Source organism: Pseudopipra pipra, chromosome 12 (assembly GCF_036250125.1).
Source record: "Pseudopipra pipra isolate bDixPip1 chromosome 12, bDixPip1.hap1, whole genome shotgun sequence".
NCBI classification, from domain to species: Eukaryota; Metazoa; Chordata; class Aves; order Passeriformes; family Pipridae; genus Pseudopipra; species Pseudopipra pipra.
The window spans coordinates 13,745,070-13,765,026 of NC_087560.1; the positions used below are offsets into that span (position 1 = coordinate 13,745,070).

Sequence of the window (19,957 nt, forward strand, 5' to 3'; positions counted from 1 at the left end):
CAGGGAAAAACTTGAGTCTTGGCGCAAGCATGAGATGGCCCTGGGTGATTTTGGTCAGCAGATGGGGATTTTTCCTGGGTTGTGGGTTTGGATGGAAAGCCAAGAGGTGATTGTAGCTGCCTTGAGGTGCTGCCTCCTGCAATATTTATCTGCACCTCACAGGCATTTATTTATCATCAGGGAAAAGGCTGCGAAACTGCTGGTGACAGCTGGAGTGCAGATGTGTCCTCAAGGGAGGGTGTCCAAGTCCCTTCATGTTTAAAAGCTTCTGGAAAGGTGGTGGTCCCCTGGTCACTTTGCAGGGGTAGGACATTGTAGCTTGGTGCCACTCACAGGATTTTATATGAAGTGTTGCCTGTAGAAGTAGGGAAGGATGAGGTTTTCCAGCAAGTTCGTCCATGAAGGTGTCTGTCCAGCATGCTGATCTCTAGGAGTCCTTCAGCACTCATTTGGACTGGAAGTGATGCTGAATGTGTGGAGGCTCTTGGTATAACTGCAGTGTTCCCACAAGTTGAGGAAACCTGTCTGTCAGTGATGGCTGTTCTGGGTCAATTGGGTGCTACCAGGGCTGTTACCCCCCACTGCCAGTAGGATGGCTTGGTTGAGCCAGGCTTTTCCATTTGCCCTTTAAAACAAATCTGTGCCTTTTGATACAAATGCAAGGAACCTTTCAGTATGGAAAAGGTAGCTTGCTAGAGGAGAAGTTGCTTTGCATAGGGAGCAGCTACCTTTGTGAGCCAGCATGGTGGGTCAGGAATTATCTGGGTTGAATCAGAGTTAGGGAGAAAGCCATGAAGCAGAGCTATGAAGGGTTCCTAGAAGATGGGTTGGCTTTGTTTTGGTGTCCTGATATCCCTGGGAGAGCACAGGGTTTCTTCACCCTTGCATGGTCCTTCAAGTGATTCCCTCCTTTTGCGTTTCTCCCTGCCCTGGGCTGAGCCTGCTGAGCCTGAAGGGGGGTGGGATGGGGATGAACCAGGCAAAGTTTGGGAGGTATTTTTAGCTGTTCTAATTGTGGCAAATAAATGCCATTCTTACTTGTTGAGATTGAGCTATGGCTAAATCACAACTAGTTCTAATGATGATAATTACCGGATTTCAATATTTATAGAAACGGGTGCTTCCTTCGTATTGGCAGATGCTGCTGTGCTCTCACCTTCACAGATCGAAACCTTGGCTCATTATTGCTGCACCTATTTATTTACTTGCACATATTTTAACCCACAGATGGCAACATATGAGAGATCTGAAAAGATGTGGGCCTGCCAGGGACGCTGCAGTCTTTGGGCAGAAGCTGCAGGATGGATAGGGAATCATCTTCTGAGGGCCTGTGTGTTGGATTCTTGATTTTTTTTTTTTTTTTTTTTGGGAACTCTTGAGAGATGTTCTCAGGGCTGCAAGCTTGCCTGGTTCTGCCAGGGCTTAGCCCCCAAAGGGTGGATGTGGCTGTGCATATTTTTGCATGCGTTAGTGCGGTGGATGCTGCTCTGACTGCTGTGTGTGCACCGACACACGTACACGCTGTAACTGGGACAGAGTTAAAGGTGAGGCAGCACGAATGGCTCAAGTCCTGTGACGCTGGACCTAGAGGAGCTTGTGGAAAGGGCTCTGGGAAGTTCCTGCCTGCAGCAGCAGCAGCTTTGGAATGTCTTGATTTAGCAACATCCCTCTCCAGTCTGGTACTGCAGAAGGGGAGGCACCTTTAGGAGCATATGGGTGCAGAGCCATGTTCCCATCCCCTAAGCCTGGATGAACATGCAGCTGCCTCTGGGCTGTATCAAACCAGCCCTCTGGGTTTATCCCAGTCTGCGAATCCTCACCAATATCCAGACCTGTACACCCATCGGGTCTGAGACTCCCTCCTTGAGCAAGGTGTAGAAAAGATTCACTTATTCAATTTGCTATCTCTCCAGTGCCACATAAGCTGTATTGATAAATTAATCTTATATTGTTGTGACTAAACAGCCCTGCAATTTTTTACACTGTGCAGTCTAATCTGTCTTGACAGCTGTATCATTAGTTTATATTTGTTGTAATCTTATTCACTGTGTTGGCTGTGGGGAGTTTTTTATCTGAGGCTCTGTGCTGCTATGCAGGCGATGGGCACAGCTGGTGGCTCTCTGGGCATCTCAGGGTGCTGTGGGGTGCAGCTGGGTGCACCCAGGCAGCCACCTGGGTGCCCTCCCCAGGAGCCAGCCCCAAAATGTTGCTCTACTCCCTAGTAGCAGAATCTTCTTGGTAGCAGCATCTTCTTGGTAGCAGCATCCTCAGGGCTGACCAGGCCTCACCAAGGTGTCTGTGTTGCTGAGGTTTTGATGGAGACCTCCAAGTTGGGGTAAAGACAGTGAAAATGTGGTTGTTGGAGGAATTGCATCTTAACACGTCCTGAAAGTTTTGCTGTGTGATAAGTTGTTTACTTGGTCTGTGTTTTAGTTTTCTGTGGTTTCTGCTCCATTGCTGAGATTGCTTCTGGGTCACAGGGAATAAAGGAACTGTGGGAACTGGGACTGCACAGTCTGTCACCCAGGCCTTTGGAGATGTTGCATGAGGGATGGTGATATGTGCTGGCTTAGTATTGAGATGGAGGTGGCGGTGTCACAGAGTCATGGACGCCTGGCTGCTCCCCTGGCTTGAGCTTGGGTTTGCTATCCCTGGACCAAGTGGGGCTGACTCAGGTCTCTCTGTTGCTTTTGTAGAGTCCCTTTGCTTTGCAGACAGCTTTGCATGCAACTCCTTTCAATAACATCTCCTCAAAACTGTGGAGCAAAATGTTTTGGGCTGGTGCAATGAGATTTCTGCCAGCAGGGAGCAAGAGAGACTGTGTTCCATGGGCATGGGACAGAATAGTGGAGTGGGAGGTATTTCGGCTGCTACTTTATGCTTTATGCCTTGAACTTATTAAATTTGGACGAGAAAGAACAGTTGTTGGAGTGCAGGCTTCTATTATTTGCAGCGTCTCTGGATGGCTCGGTAACAGCTCAAGCCCATCCTTCTCTCTTGAGTGCATCCTTTTGGGAAAGCGTTTGGGATCTTGGCAAGATGCTCCCAAAGTAGATGTGTGGATGTGCACCTTGCAGTCTGAATGATGCACATTCTTATTTAGCCCTTTGAATAGGGTCATGCACTTGTAAGGACTGTCAAGGTCCAGCAATGCTCTGTGCTGTGCTCAGGTTCACTCTGGCACCAGTAATGTGTCAGCCCAATGGATGTGCCATTGTGCCTCATGGTGCTGTGCTGGTGCTGCCTGTGTGCTTCTCCCATTGCAGGCAGGACTGGGAGCAGAGGGTGGGATGTGCTGTGTGACAGCCCGAGGGGCTTTGTGTAGGGTTGGTGGGGGAGGATGGTAAAGCTTGGAGAGATCTGCATGGTGGCACCAGCTTTGAGTGTAGGAAAATCCTCACTTCAGGAAACAAATGCTTGGGAAAATATCTGTAGCCTGCTCATTGCCAAGCATGTAGTGATGCTGTGAAAAGAGTTTCACCTGTAGTGGTCCACAGTGACTGCTGATGAGGGTCTCATGATGTGACTGTCCACCACACAGCTTGGAAACTCATTGCTGTGGCACCAGATTGCATCAGGGTTGAACTGCCATTTGTGACCTCCAGTTGGGAATGGCCGAGGACAGCCCTGGCAGTGCCAGGGACCTGTGTTTGCATCCTGCATCTTGGAGAGCCTCCTGTTGTCACTTGTCATGAGCTGCAGCTGGTGACAAGATGACAGATGCCAGTGGGTGGAATACAGCTACTCAGCATGGCCAGAGGCAGGAGGTGTCCACACTGTTGGCAGGGGCATCACATCCTCCCTGTCTCCCAGCTGGGTGAGGTGATGGAGGTGGAGGTCCCTACCACTCACCCTAAATCCAGGGTTGATAGCAGCTGCAGCACATCTGCCAGCAGCACCTCCCTGTGCACTGAGTGCTGCTGGCCTGCTGTCCACTCCCACACAGAAGATGCATTTCCCACTCAGCTGGTCTCCAGTGCCTGAGGACTTTGCTCCAAGCTCTAATGGGAAAGGATAATCCATCGTCTGCAAAGACCCTGCCAGTGTTTTCAGAAAGCAATTGGCTTGCAGTGTAAAATCTGAATGTTCTGCAGCCACAGCTCTCAGCTGAAAGGGGGTGACTCAGGGGCTGAAGTGGGTCCATTGGAGCACATAGAAATTGCACAACATGCTGCTCTCTCTGCCACATGGGAAAGATTCCTGCTCTGCTGTCCAGCCCTCTTCACAGCACTTGATGGTTGCTGTTCACACCCTGCTTGCTTATTAGCTTCATGTCAGAGCTGGGAGTACAAAGCAGGGAGCAGAAGAAGCCTCCCTGGAGAGGTGCATCAAGCCTATGGCAGGGCCAGTGACAAAACTCAGCTCTGCTTCTTGTACCCTTGTCTGTGGCCACCTCCTGCTCGAGGTGAGAGTGTTGCTGGGGCAAATTGCAGCTTTTTGTTGTTTATAACCCTCTCATCCCTTAGTCAGTGTTAGAATGTCTCAATTATTATTTTTACCTGTTTATCCCTGGGTGAATTGCAGGTCCCTGTCCTTGAGTCCCAGATGGGTCTCACTCATCCATCAGTGCCAAGCGCTGCTTTAAGCTCGGTGTATTCCCTTGCAGCTTGGGGTAATCTCCATTGCTGCCAGTTTCTAGGCACTGGTGTCAACTGGGATCCACAGGGAGTTTTGGCTGGTGCTGCTACACTCCACCCATACTGATGAGACTATTTCCATAGCAACTACAGGATTTTTTCAAAGGGGAGATTGGGGAAAGATGTGAAAAGCCGAAAACAATCCAGCTGAAAACCATCACAGGCAGAAGTTGGTCAGTGTGGGGGAACTTTGGGTGATCATATATTGCCTCTCACCCAGAAGTTCCCTAGCTTGGTGTATTTGTGTAGGACTTGTGACCAGGCAGCCCTGATACTCTTGCTTCCTAAAATCTGATAATGGGAGCTGGTGCTTACATTGTACTGCTTGGGGGAACAGGAATGCCCTTGTGGGACAGCTGTGCCAGGGATTTGGGGCTGGAGAAGGGGCAGGAGCATGCAGGGCTGGCTGCATGGAAATGGCATGTGCTCTTGGTGGAGCCATGGAGGACACTGCAGCTGCTGATGCACAGAGTCATTTCCCAAGCTGGTGGCATGGCTGTGCTTGTTGTCAGTGAGGTGATTTCAGTGGTGCTGGGGCCTATGTCAGCTCAGGTGGGAGTCAGGGATGTCTTACATCTGTCCCTGCTTTCCTACAAGGTCCAGAGCCCTGGGGAGGGAGCTGCAACTTCTGGCCTTGGAGCATTCCAGTGCTGGTTTGGCTCTGGACTCTGCCCTCCTCTCTGTTCTTGTCCTGCTGCCTCTGCTCTGCCTTCTGCCCTTGCTAAGAGACAGCAAAACATCTGGAAGGGCTGTAAATGATGATCTGGGGGCAGAAAACTTTGGTAGTCTGGTGATGGGCACAAGCCTGGCATGATAACACTGTGTGTCCTGTCCCAGAGGCTGAAACCAAACCTTGGCATTGCAGTAGGGGGGATCAGAGAGTGTCTTGACCTAGTGCTGCTGGAGATATCTGTGGTTTGATGGTGGCTTGCGTTTGGGGGCTTTGGTCAGGTCTTTGGCTGCCTGGCAAGCTTGAGGGTGTCTGAGGGACTGGTGGGCATCCCACAGGCTTGGTGCAAGGCTGGTGCAGGGAGGCTGAGTGAGGTCAGAGCGGGTCATCTTGGTGGAGTTGGTGGCACTGTGTACCAGCCCTCCTGCTGCTCAGGAGGAGAAAGCATGAAGGCAGCTCTTCATCCTGTTGCGATATCCACAGCAGGAGGAGGGAAGCCTGGTGTGGGAGGGCTGTCCCCCGCCAGCTGCTGTCCCTGGTAAGCCCCAGCCTGGCACACGGTGCGGGTTCTTGGGCCCCAGCTGCTGCAGGCTGTGACTGAGCCAGCCCCCTCCCTGGAGGGCTGCCTGTGGCCAGGGGCAGACAATGTCCGTATTCTTTGTGCAGAATGTGCTTTCCTGCACTGATAACCCTCTGGGTTGATGTAGTTTGCTCTGAGGTTGGGCTGGTGCTGGGACCCTCCTTGCTCTCCAGGAGCAGACAAAGTTTGAGTGATTCCCCCCCCAAAAAAAAAAACCAAAAAAACCAACAACAACAATAATATACAACAACATCTCCCTGGATAATTTCTCTGATGATCTGCGTTTTGGCTTTGAAATTTCTCTGTGGTCCTAAGCATCACCAAAAAAACATGTGTCCAGTTAAATATGCCTTAAGAGAGGCAGGAGGTGCCAGGAGGTGCATCCTGACTTCCTTGCTCCCTGCCTCTCCTCAGTTACTGCTGAGCAGGAATTTTGGATTCCTCAAGTGCTCCTGTGAGATTTTATACCTGTCAGTTTAATGCCAGCCTCCTGGGAATCCTTCAGCAATAGGAGGCTAATTTTCAGGAGCACCAAACTATCAGGCTCATCGTGTTTATGCTCGTGTCTCATACGAGGGGATGTGGCCTTGGGCTACAGAGAGGGGCACATGGGGCTGCCACAGCCTGTTTGGTACTGGATGTCACTGCATCCCACCACTGTGGCATTAAACCTCTGAGTAAACCTCCAAGCCCCACTGATGAACAAAATCTTCAAATGGTGCAAGGAGACCCTGCTAGTGCAGAGTGGGGGTATCAGTGCCGGGTTAATGTTTGCCAAGTGTTGTCCAAGCTGCAGTAATTCACATTGTGTCCTCCTGCCTTGCTCCTGGTGTAAAATTAATTTTATTTGATTAACAGCCAGCAGCATGCTTGGATAGTGTGAGCTCAAGGGTTTCACCCCACCTTTGGCCCTGGTAAAGGAGGTACCTGTGGGGATTGAGGGGCTGGATCTTGGTCAGGGGGCTGGTTTTGCTGTGCTGAGAAGCCCTGGCTGTGTGTCGAGGTACTGGGCAAGCAAAGGCTTCTTTGTAATTCAGTTATGCCTTTATCCAGAGGAATGGCAGATCGAGCCATGAGATGAGCTAGATACGGCCCCAGGATTTGTTGTTTGTGTAGCTGGATCAGCTCAAACACAACAGCCTGTTTAGCAGTGTCTCTGGCTGTCAGAGTCTTCTAAAACATTTTTCTAAGGTGCTTTTTTTCACATTTATATGAACAAAGTAGAGCACTGGGAGAGGAGCTTTTAAAGTGTCTGGTGCCTCCTTGCTCTCCTTTCTTCCCCCCACCGCCTCCTCCTGCCTGTGTCATGTTTATAGGAGTGCTGGTTAGCTTTTCCTTTTCAGAGCCAGCTGATTTCCCACAAAATACCTGTTATACCAGGAAGCCTGGAGCTCTGAGTCACCATATCTTAATGAGTACATCCCCCTGCTCCTGAGTGATGCTTCTGTTTATTAGCCTCTTCAATAAGAGCCAAATCAATGTGTGTGCCCCTTGTAGGAAAAACTTGGCAGAGGGAAGGGAGGAGGTTGTTTTCATGGCTTTTCCTAGGGAAAAGGGGATCTGAGTCCTTTTCCTGGGTGATGGAGGAGTCCCTCCATTGCTACTGAGGAGGGTGGGCAGAGCTGGCTGTGATTTAATTAAACTGCAGATACAAGCCAAGGGCAGGTCATGGCAGTTGGCTCAAAAATAAACTCTGGAGAACTTACCTGGCCCTTTGGCTTTATGGGGAGCAGCTGGAAGTTGATCAGGCAGATCTGCCATGCTGTGGAGGTAATGGGGACCCTGGCAAGTCTCCTTGCAGGTTGGAGCTGCTCTGCCCGTGGCTGCCCTGAGCACAGCAGCTGGGAGCCTGGCCTGTGGCCAGCCCAGCTGGGCATTGCTGCCTGCTTGTTCGAGCTTCATTACATCCGAGGAGCCAAAATGCTAGAGGATCAAAGTTCAGGCTCCTTGGGAGGCATTTGGGAGGAAAAAAAAAAAAAGCTTTGTGGGAGCAGGATCCAAGTCCAAGAAAGATGTTCTCTCCCCTCCCCTTTTTTGGGCAGTGGCTTTCCCTGTGTTCGAGGTGTGTGGGAAAACTGGAAATGGGATGAGCCACACTATGGGAGTGATGGTGGAGCTCTGGGGGAGTGGAGGAGGTTAAAGTAGGATGGGGGACTGTGGCAGGGCACTGGATTTGGCCTGAACTGTGCAGAAGCTGAGGGACCTTTGGCACCCATGGTTTGCAGCTCCAAGCTCTGGTTTCTGTGCTGCTTCCAGGACTCAGGCATGGGAGCAGTGGAAAGGATCTACCCAAAAATGTGCAGCTGCATTGAAACAGGATTTGAGATGAAACTGATGTGGATGTAAAAAAAGTTCCTGAATTGAGAGTACCATGGTGGCTGTGGTTTTGGGAAGTTTGCTTGTGGGTTTGTGTGGGTGGGTGGCAGCAGGTCTGGATTAAGGACCGCAGCCCCTTCCCATCATAGCACTTGTGCAGCCCCATCCCTGGCTCTTGTCTCTGCTCTTGCTGGACTTCTGTTCCTGCCTCCTCATTCCCAGTGCTATATATCACAGTAACAGCCAGTTCGTGGGAGATTTTATTTTCTCCTTTTCCTCCTCCATCCATTTTCCTGTCTTCAAGCACAGCTTGAAGTGCAATGCGTGCATGTGGCTGGCAGGGCTCCCTTTTGGGTCCTAGCTGAGCTAATATGGTCTATCAGAATATCTTCTTGACCATCTCCAAGACCCTGGGCCTTTTTGTGGGGGCTCCTTTCTGCCACGTGCTCTTTGGCACCACTCTGTACCATGAGCTGTTCCTGCCAAGCTGAACTCTAGTGATCCCACACCTTTAGTACATCTCCTTGCCTTGCCAATGTGTGTAGGCACTGTGCTCTCCAGGAGAGAAACACAGCTGCCTTTGGAGCAGAGCTTGGCAGCTTTGTCTGCCTGTATTAATATATATGTATTTATATAGTTTAGTTTCTGAAAAGCCCCAGACCTGTTTGGAGATGGGAATTGAGGGAATCTGACTTCCAGTCTGAAGTTGCAGGGAGGGTTTAATGAGGCAGAATACGATTACTGAAGCTGATTTTGACCAGGGTACTGCTTCCTTTATAAAATGCCGTTTGATCTTTAAAGACCACAAAATGCTGCATGCTGCTGGCTCTCATGGCATATGAAATCCTATGGATAAAGTACCCTTTCCTTCAGCACGGCAGGTGTTTGGAGAGCTGCCTAAAAATGGGAGCTCTTTTGCTTTATGTGGGGGCAGGAGACCAAAGGGTGCTGCCTCACCCTGAGGTTTGTGTGGTGTAAACTCCCAGGGGAATTTTTTTTTTTCTTTCTGCACTTGGATTATCCTTTCATCCTAGCCGGCTGCATGGCTAGTTTGGAGATGGTATTTTGTGATTAGACATGCAAAGGTTGACGTTAGCAGTCCTGAGCCAGGAGTCTGCTCCACATAGCTCAGATCCATGTCTAACAGTGGAAGGAACCTGACTGGGCACAGAGGACTGGCTTTGTAGGCTCTCCTCTCAGTGAGTAATGAAAGAAATGCCCTTCAGGCAAATATCATTATTTTTGAGTCTGCCATCCAGAGGAAAAGGGGAGTGAACTTTGCCTGATGCTGCAGGTGGAGAGTGAACTCTCACTTTTACTGATGCTTTATCCCAAAGTGGTTGTATTTTTGTATTTATGTCCATGTATGCAGGACTTGACTGCCCATCCCATTTGCTTTCTCACTTTGGGTGAGGTTTGGGACTGTACAGGGGTCAAATAGTGACAGACAGTAAATAAGGAGTTAGGGAGAGAGCCTGCGGTAGCTGGGAAATGCCAAGGTTGTGGGCAGGGAACTGGGACTGAACCAGGAATCCAGCCTGTATGCAGAGAGATTCAGGGGCATTGTCCTCCTAGTCCTGTTCCCTGAAATGTTGCAGCCTTTGGGAGTTTCCTCCTGAAGTTTTTGCACTGTTGCTTGGCTCTGATAAATGAGGTTTCTTCAGCAATAGAATGATTTCGGACAACTCAGTTCTTGATTGGGACCCCAGGGCTGCTTCCTCCCAGCACTTTATGAGTAATAGTGATAGAATATTAAGGCAGGTATTGTTTGTGGTGGCAGCTGCACCTACGGCACTTCTTCAGCCCTGCCATCCCACTTCCACCTATTTCTTCCTTTCTGAAATTGTGTGACTGGGCATAACTACCTACACTGAAAAACTTTGGATGTAGTGTGTAATAACAAGAACATACTGCCTCCTGTGTTCTGCAGCAATCTGTCCATGCTGGGTCCAGGCAGCCTGCTGTCCTCTAGTAATACTGACACATTGTCCCTGCGAGGGATGCTCTCTGCTCCATAAGTCACCTTCCAGAGCTGGTGGGGGATGCAGAGGCTTGAGGAGATTGTAGAAGGAGAGCTGGTGAGTGCACAAATATGGGGCACAGCACACCCTGTGCCTGAGAGGATCTTCTGCCCCTGGGGACAAAAGCAAAGGATGAGGTCCTGGTCACACTGGTGCTGCTGTCTGTTTTTTAAAAGCAGGTATTTTCATCCAGCTCCTGTATGTCCTTATGGGTGCCAGGCAGGATAGCTTAAGTGCAGCACCTGGAAAAAAACCTTAATGTGTTCAGCTGAACTTAAAGCTGTTTCTCAGGGCATCTTCCACAGCTGGGTGTCTCTATATGACAATCTTGTTAGATAGTGCAGCTGTAGCAGCTCTTCTGCACCTGGTGGTTGCTCCTGGCCAGCCTGGGGCCAGGCAGATGCTGTTGGGGTGAGCATGGAGCTCATCTGGACTCATCCAAAAGGTATTCTGTGAGGGAGTCCTCTCTTCTGAATGCCTTGTATCCTGTGAGTTGCTTGTGTGTACCGGTAGCGTTTTTCCAGGAACACGACTGAGACACTACTGTGCAGTGGCTTGTGTGTAACTGTATCAGTCCCACACCTTCCCCAGATGGGAATTGGGAACTTTTTCCTTTGCTCGCCCGTTCTAGGAGGGTCTGGTTTGCATTGCTGGGTTGGATATGGCTGGGCCCGTGGGATGGGGACTGAGTGCATCCTCTGCAGCACCCGAGTACCCCTACATGACCTTGGCAGGAGGAGCAGATCTGCCAGCTCAGAGGGAGCTGTGTCGCAGTTGTGTGTTTTATGCTTTTTACCTTGACGAATCACAATTACACTGTGGGGTTATGCTCATAATTGTTTCTACAAAGCTGGATTTGCTTTCTCTACCCCTCCTTTTTCCACTGACCTCAAATTATCCTTAATGATGCAAAGTTATCCACTGCTGGGTGACATTTCCATGCTTTTTGGGAAGGGGAAGACCATGCTTTAGATGAGGAAAATATTGTCCTTGTCTTTTTTCAGCTGCATTTGATTTTAGGGTTCTGTTACCAATTCACTTTTATAACTTCCATGTTGAGGGAATCAAGTCCTTTGTGCATCTGTTTATTAAATGTATGTGATAAGTGCTTTATAATACTGTGAAAGGTGCGTGATTCCTTTATGGCTTCCTCATCCCTGTTTGGGATGTGAGGGATGGATAAAAGGAGCTAAAAATTCCCATCATTTCTGTGCTTTTCCCTGGGATGTGGGGCCTGCACCAGTGCCATAGATTTTCCAACCTTCAGTGCTTCCCATTAACATCTGCAGCACCTCTACTTGGACGAGGCAGGTCTTACTGGTCAAGGGTTTAGAGATGTCTTCTCTCTATTCCCAGTGCAATCAAATTCACATTTGCATGGTCTGGAGCTGTTGTGCCAAGAGGTTTGTTTATAATGCTAAACATATCAGGTAATTGAAAGCTAATGCTTGTGTCTGGATTGCGAGGTTTAATATGCCTGGGCAACAAATCAATTTTCCTGTTGCCCTACAGGAGAGAGAAGGCAAATGCTCTGCTTGCCTTCCCTGTAAATAAATAAAAATATATATATATATATACACATATATATATGAAATATAACTGTGTGTGTGTTGGGGTGCTGCCTGCTTGCTGGCATGCAATGTATTTACTGCCCAGCATCCAAACATGAGTGGCACTTGCAAAGCATGGCTCTAGCAGGGATGTGTCATCTACTCAGGCACTGATTAGAGCTGATGGCATCCTCATGAAAAGTTTTTCCCCTCCAGTCTGGGATAGATACAGATTTGGGTACCACATGTGTACACATGCTATGTAATACTTGGTGCTTATCAGGTGCCTTTTTCAGCTGTTGACCACAGTGCTCAAAAAGCTGAGAGAGATTAGATAAATATTATCCTTGTTGTGTGAGGAGGGTGAAGGAAGGCCAGACACATTAAGTAGCCTCAAGCTAATCGCTTGGTAAATTGTCATGAGGCTGTTTGTTCACCTCTGCCTCATGCGAGTGGGATGAAATGAGCCTGACTGTGTTTAAATTCCAGTCTCCCTTGCTGCATTGGCCCTGGGCTGGGAGGGGAGTATGTGGACCTGTGCAGGCTTGATGTGTGGTCTCAAGAAGATGACACTAGCCTGTGTTGTCAGACACCACCTTGCATGGTATCCTTCTGGGAATGAAAGGAATCGCTGTTCTCACGGGTTTGGTGGCTACCAGTCCCCTTGCAGCAAGTAGGGCAAGGTCCTGGTGCTTCTGGAGACCAGTTGATACCTAAACCCTGTGACCTGGTGATCTTATGCTCAGCAAGAATACTGATTTTCTGTCTGTGTGATGCAGGGGCAAAGACACCTGCTGCCTTGCTGGCTTCACATGATGCCCTGAGATCTGTGTGAGACATGGAGCTTGCAAGCTGCTGAGCTGGCAAACAGGGCTTTGCACTTCACAGGTTTGCTGTTAACTGGGACACAGCACACAAGCCCAGGTTTGACCATTGGTCTGACTGTAGTGGTCTACAAGGCCTTCAACAAGTTGTAAAGGCAAGGCTGTGGGTACATGGAGGCTGAGATGTGATGCAGGGTTGGCCTCCTAAGGTTAACTTTTGTCAGGCTAACCCCACGCCTTCCTCTGGAAAGGTAGCTGATTTCCTCAGCAAAGAGAGGACTCTGTGATGAGAGGTTAATTTGATGCTGCATTACCTCAGAAGTGGGTTGTTTCTCTGGAGAAGACAGTATAGCCCAGGTGTTGCAGGTGAAGTGGGGCAGTGGTGGTGGGAGGTGTTGAAAGATGAGGTAAATACTGAGGTTCCTTGGAGGTGATGCTGGTTCATGGTTTTCTTGAGGACACTGGCACAAAAGGCAGCAGCATGTTCATGGGCTTTGCTGCTGGAGCTGCGGGAACACAAGTTGGGCTGAGGACAGCCAGTGGGAAGAGCTACAGTAACAAAACCAAGAGACAGTCTGTAATGCCAGGTGGGGTGAATGTAAATGTGGGCGTAATGGGGTTTTGCTGCCAGCTAGGAAATCATGTCCATTGGAAATGACCTGGTGGATAGAAATGCTTGATGCAGTGCTTAATAAAGGAGCAAAAACAAACCTCCAGGCTGATGGGGCTGTGATAAAGGCCAATGTGATCTCAGGCTGCAAATCATGGTGTTTCCAGTGTAACTGGGGAGCTGCTCGTGCTGTTATACAAGTGAGACCTCCTGGAGACTGCTGTGTTTTTTGTCACCCTTACTCAAGAAAAAGGGACTTAAATAGGCTGATGAAGAAAATAGAGAGCCATTTTCTATGTGTCTGTCACAGTAGTCCTTCTTACATAGATCACCAAGCGTAAGTGTCTGGATCTGAAAGCAGAAGCAAAATAACCTCACTGCCAGGACTCTGCCTGAGCAATATATCTGCATCACTTCTGGGGCTTGAGTTAGTATCACTTCAGGGCACTTGAGACAATTTGCCTTGCACTTCACTGGTACAGATGCGCTGCCTTAGAAGAGTTGGCATCGTGTAGCTTATAAATGATAGTTGGGTGGGACTGATTCCTGCTTGCAAAGGAGGGAGGAAGACGTGCCGGGAGAGAAAAAGAGCTGCTTAAGCAAAGACAGTTTTGACATAAGAGAAAATGGATGTAAAATGCTAGTGAGTACATTTGGGTAAGAAATGTAAGTGGAGCGTTTCAGTCTGAGTTGGGAGAGCAAAGCCCTACCTACTCCCAAGGTGGAATTTGATTGTCCATAGAAGGCATGGTATAATTCAGCTCTGCAGCGCAAGCAAGGAGACCTGGACTGGCAGGACCCTCCAAACATACAAGAATTATGAGAAGGAAATGAGTATTTAAACAAACATGACCTACTCTCCATCCTCCACCCAAAAAATAAGTGAGCTAACCCATCTGTGTTAGCAATGTGTCTCATATGGTCTCGATTAGAAGTTGGATATGAGTCTAGGTGGATATGCATGTGGTGAGCTCTTCAGGATTTGTGAAGTATGGTATTGCTCTTGGAGCTATTGGGTCTTGCAGAAGAACAGTTTGCCTTAGTAATAACCAAGGAATGCTACAGGAATATGTACTAAGAGATGTTTGCAGGGAGGAATAAACTGTAATCTACTGACTGTAATTCATACCTCAGTACTTGATTGAGGAGACCAGGGTGGGGCTGGGAGCTGTCACAGCTCTATTTGGTGTGAACCCAGCACCCACGTTCCTGCCGGGTTAATGAACCGAGGCAGAGGAGGAGGGAAGGTCTCAGTCAGCGGTAGCAAGTGGGATGATATAAGATCTCTAGGGCAAGCAAAACCCTGGAAGGAAAAGAGAGGGAGCTAGTTGAGATACTGAAGGACATGAGAGGGACTTAAGTTTCAGGGGTGGAGTTTCTCTACTTGGTTGGTTTGCTTTCCTGTGCAACCACTGCCAATTTTGCAATCACAGCTTGACTCCTTGAGCTTTCAGAATAAGATGCATTTCTGTTTTGTTTTTTTAAGTGGGTTCAGGTGAACCCAGCCAGTGCAAAATTACACTATTCTTTCCAAAGCAATAGGGAACCCAAGAAAATGGTTTTCCTGGTGTGTCTTTGAGGTACCTGTAAACCAAGACCGATTTGTCACTTCTAGGAGCAAGGGTGCAGCTCCTGCTAAGTTGAAAAAATCAGAGAAAAATGGGGAAAAGCCATTTCTGGAAACTCCTGAGAAAGGAAATATTTGTGTAGCTTAAAGGACTCAAAGTCCTTGCTGACCTGTGCACCTTCTTGAAGATGTTATTTCCCTGCATTGCACTCTATGTAAAGCACCTGCTGGGCTGGGGGATTATCCTATATGTAAGTGTGTGCGTGTATTTCCACTGCTGCTTCTCACCTCTCGCTTTATGGGTATTGTATTGTACGTCTGCGTTAAATGTACCAAAGCATATCTGGCTCAGGAAGCTCATGGGCTTTGTTTGGGAGGCTGGAATACAGGTTGTGGAGTTGTATTTAAAATCCAGTGTAATGTCACTTCTAGGGGGGCTTGGCCATGGGGACGCCCCCAAGACCCCCATACCCCAGAGCTGAGTCATCAGAAATTCATGCCTAAGCATGTTGCTGGGAACAAACTTGGATCTTTTTCTGTCTCTTCTAGAATGCTGCCCACATGGCTTTGAGTGTCAAGTCAAAAATAACCTTGACTTTTTATAGCAAACACAATCAATAAAACAAGAGCCAATCTGGCCGCCGCCTCCTTCCCAGCTGTGGTTGCTCCATCGCTCCTGGCTTGGGACTGCTCCATCCCTCCCTGAAGGTCATTGCTTGGATGCTGTGTAGCTTCAGTATGCCCTGGTGGTAAACCCACATAATCCCATTCCTCCTTTTTCCCTTGTCCTTTCTTTCTCTTGGAGGACCTTCACTTTGCTATGTAGGAGTTGCAGATGGGAAATATTTTCATCCTGTGTTTGTAGCCTTGCTCAGTTCTGCAGTCTTGTGCCCCAGGACCTGAACTGGCAGTCCTGCCCTGACTCAAAAAGGTTTCATTGAGCTGTTGGAACTCCTGACTGACTCCTCCCAGTCTGTGTTTTGTTCTGCAAATGTTCACAGGGGCCTTAGATGTTGGCAGGGAATATGAAATGGCTGTAATAGTGTCCTGTTTCTCATTCTGTCTGGGACACAGGCGATCCAAGCTGATGAGCAGGTCATTGAGGATGAACCGTGACTTACACTGTCGTGCAGCAGCGGTTGGGAGCTCATGCTGTGTCCTTGCACTAACCCCTCTGGGCATGCAGGCAATTATGGAACATGTGGAAAGCAGAGGTGACTCTTGTGGGTCTCTGCTTTTCTTGGATCTGTATCGCGAGATCAGAGGAATACACTGAGATTTAGTCCAGACTTTGTATTCTTCTTTTTTGAGCTGGATGTTATTTGGAATGTGGCTCAAGGAAGTCCATGTACTTCTGTCACGTGAATTCATCTGCTCTTGTGCAAGCACAAGGTGTAGAAAGTGCTGGAGGAGGAATGTATCACCCTTGCAACTGCTCTAGAAGTGGTCTAAGATCCTTCTTCTGCTTATTCACCCTCTGGACCACTGTGTGGGGTCCTGCAACCTTCTTGCCTAGAATCATAGAATCACAGAATAGTTCTCAGTGTTTTCTCATCACTCCAACCCTGCATCACTTGGAGATGTTTCCCCTCCCCAGGGTCAAGTCCAAAGCCAACTATTGCATCAAGGCAGATGTGAGCTCGGGTGTATGTGTTCAGAGACTTCAAAGTTGGGCTTCTTTCACATATTGTTCAAGGGGAACCTGCCAGATATTTTTCCCCCTTTCAGTTGACTTGCAGAGAAGACCACCTCCACCTGCTTTTCAGTGAAAACCTTCTTGAACATGTTTGTGCTTTCTGGTGGAAGGGTGTCTGAGTTTAATTTGAAGAAAGCCAGAACTGCCCAAGGACTGCTTGGAGGATGAGGACTGAACTTCTTTTACACCACCCACCATCGCAGCCTGTTAGCAGAGGCCCATGGCAGCAACCACACTGCTGCCAGCATCACTCCTGAACTGCCGACAACAGGAGACCCTGTTCTCTGGGACTGCTGATCTGCCACCTTCCCCTGGCTCTAATATTTACTGAAAATGATCCTGTGGTGACAGATCTATTTCTGTTTTTGTTCTCTATAACATACCTGACAGACTGCCCCAGGCGACTGAGGAATTTGTAATAAAGGCAATGTTTCCAAACTGAGCTTGGTGCTCTCCTGCCAGCAGCACTTCCAGCCGGCAAAGACTAGGGCCCTGTTTATCCACCCCAGTTAGACTGGATAAATATATAACTTTTTAAATTTAGGCCCTAAGTTTTCATTGAGAGGTTTTGTTTGCTTTCACTATTTTGTGTAATCCGTTTCAATTGTGTCTTTGTTCAATGATGTGTGCAGTGAGGGGCAATGACTTGGGCAAGGATGTTCAATGGCTCGGTTGCACATTCTGTGCTTGAAACTGTGGATAAACCCACATTATTTGACTTTTCCAAGATGCTGGGAAAACAGAATGGGGCTGGGTGGCAGGGCATGATATCCTCCCTCTGTGTGCCATCCCCTGCCTGGGCAGAGCAACCATCTGGTTGTGCCACAGCTGAGCCTTTCCTTCTTCTCCACAGACACATAGAAAACTGGAAGAACTTGCAGACACTGAACGCCGTTGACATGGAGCTGTACACAGGACTCCAGAGGCTGTGAGTATGTCCTGTGCCTCGGGGAGGGGAATGGACCTGGGCAGCCCCTTCTTTCCAGCAGAGCTGTGGCTTCCCTCCATCTGCAGTCTCCACGCTGTCAGTTTAAGCTGCTGGATCTACTGTGTTTTGCTATGAGACTCCACAAAATGGAGATGAAGTGCTTTTTGGTCTTTGCTGGGTCTGTGAGAAGGAAGATTGCTAGCTCCTGACAGCTCTGTCAACACACATCAGCCCTGACCTCTCCCCTCCCCTGCTGTTTTGGTTCTGGGCTTATGTGTTGTTCTGACTCATTTCAGCCCCACAATGTGAAATCCCAGCTGTCTCCACCAATCCTTCATTGCTGGGCTGTTGGTCCTCATTTAGAACAGTTACCATCACGGTGGTGCTGCACAATAAGGGAATTGCATCTCCCTGCACAGCTCTCTGAGCACAGGGAGAGGTCAACTGTGTGCGTCATGGAGGGGAAATTGAGGTCCATGAGATTGAAGAGACTTGCCAGATGCTTGGGAAGCCTGGCCAAGCGAGGATACCACCCAATCTCTTTATTCCCCCTCCTACATACTCCTGGATCTGGGAGTGCCCTGGGTGCTGCTTCTGTGAGATGCAGTGTTGCTTGGGGATAATCAGAGACTCTAATAATGTGTTTCACTGGGAGCTTTACATTAAGTACAGCTCCCATGTGGGCTGGAGGAGGTGTATATGGCTGAGCACTCAGTAACCAAACTCCAGCAAGCTGTACTTTTCACACACAGATCCATTGTAAGCAGGCTGGCTGCTGTTTTCATCTCACCTAACAAAACAGCAGTGGCAGCAGATATTGAGAGCTTTTTTAAAACAGGATGTAAAGAGAATTCTTCCTTCAATGTCTGAAATTCCTGGTGTAAAATACCCTTCCTTTTCAGAGCTGCAAGCAGAAGAGTTTCTTTTGGGTATGAAGAGGGGAGATGACTTTGTTGAGGGTTAGGTTTGCTTGTGGCAATGTTGCTTGTGAAGATGGAGGGAGAGGAGCAGGAGATGGCCTGTGCCACCCCAGCAAGCCCTGGTGGATGTGGGAGCAGAGCATTTCCCAACAGCTGATCTGCACTGTACTGTTACCATATCAGATGAAGCTTAAAAGCTGAATTTCCTCTTCACTTGTAGCTCACAGAGGCTGCCTGGGGACAGATGTGCCTCCAGGGGTGGGAGGGGGAGTCAAGGGCTCTCAGGTGCTGAGCAGGGGTTTAGAGCAGTTGTCTGCCTTCACTCCATTGCTGCCCTTCTGCATCTCTCTGCAGGACAATCAGGAACTCAGGACTACGAAACATCCAGCCACGCGCCTTTGCCAAGAACCCTCACCTGCACTACATGTGAGTGCCAGCGGCTCCTGTCCCCTTTCCCCTCTGTTCCCTATGGAAAGGCAACTCACAAAGTGGATCCCCAAAGTGCCTCTTGGGAACAGCAAGGAGAGGGAAGCAGAACGCTGATGGGGAAAGAGAGGGAGAGGTGGGAAAGGGCAGGAAATGGAAAAGCGAATATGCAGGGAAGTGGAATGGGCTTCGATGCAGGAATGGGGTGAGGTCCCGCTGGGAAGCTGATGGGTTTGGGTTTCTGATAACTGCCCTGGCTTTGATCGCCGCTCTAACGAGTGCTTGCATCATTATCAGCCTTGAAGTGGCTGGTGCACGTTTCCCTTTCTGCCGAGTTTGGGGGCGGCCGCCAGCCCCAGCGCACAGCCAGAGCCTGCCCCGCTCGTTAGTTTTTAACCAAAGGCTGCTTTTCCAATACAAATCCTGGGGTGCAGGGGCTGCCAGCTCTGCTCCTAATTATTGACTTCTTAAACTGGCATCTGCAGCAGGCCTGGGGTAGGATCGTTTTGTGCTAGAGAGGCTGGAGTCCTGTTATCATGGGACATTGCACAAGTGTCCAGCTGCTGGGGCATCATTAGCCAGCAAGTACAGTGTCACGGGGAATTTCCACATCCTTGACGCCAAGGGCACTGGTTTATTTTCTAAATGTGTATTTACTTTTCCCAAGGTGAAAAATCAAAGCCTGAATTTCAGGGCACTCTGCAAGGTGCTCTATGGGCTTGAAATATCTTGTCCAAGTAACTGTGTCCAAGATCAAAGCCCTCTCTATCCAGTGTAGATACAAAAGGTGAAAAGGGGTTGTTGAGAGGCTCTGTCCTTGGGCATGAGCTGGTGGGCTGGATGGAGAGTGTGTGTATCCCTGCTTTTTGGAAACTAGTGCTAGTGGCTTCTTCCCTTTTTAAGTGCATCCATTTGAGTCTGCAGATGCATTGGGCCATCGATACAGACTTGTTCCTGGGGCAAGGAGATAAATGCGACCTGCAGAGCAGGATAGATTTGTCTTTTGATGTCTGCTCAGAGATGACGTGAACTGAAAAACCCCAAAAGCTCCCTTTTTGGAAAACCATTTACAGTTGCTAAGTGACAGTAAAGTACTTGCTAAATAGGAGATCTGCGGAACCAAAGGGCATGAATAGTTGAGGGCATTGTGAACATGGACTGGGCTTTTTTGAGTTTAGAGAATTGCATATTTTTCATAATAAACCCTCGTTA

General features: G+C 48.8%; 1 protein-coding gene across 3 annotated transcripts in view; it reads left to right on the forward strand.

The window, feature by feature from the left end:
• The window catches only part of NTRK3 (neurotrophic receptor tyrosine kinase 3), a 222,978-nt gene that overhangs the window by 16,314 nt on the left and 186,707 nt on the right, over nt 1–19,957 (forward strand). For all 3 annotated transcript variants that reach the window (XM_064669020.1, XM_064669022.1, XM_064669021.1), the window contains 2 exons: nt 17,325–17,399; nt 18,674–18,745. In XM_064669020.1, coding sequence (XP_064525090.1) covers nt 17,325–17,399; nt 18,674–18,745 — 147 coding nt within the window. The remainder of the gene's footprint in view (nt 1–17,324; nt 17,400–18,673; nt 18,746–19,957) is intronic.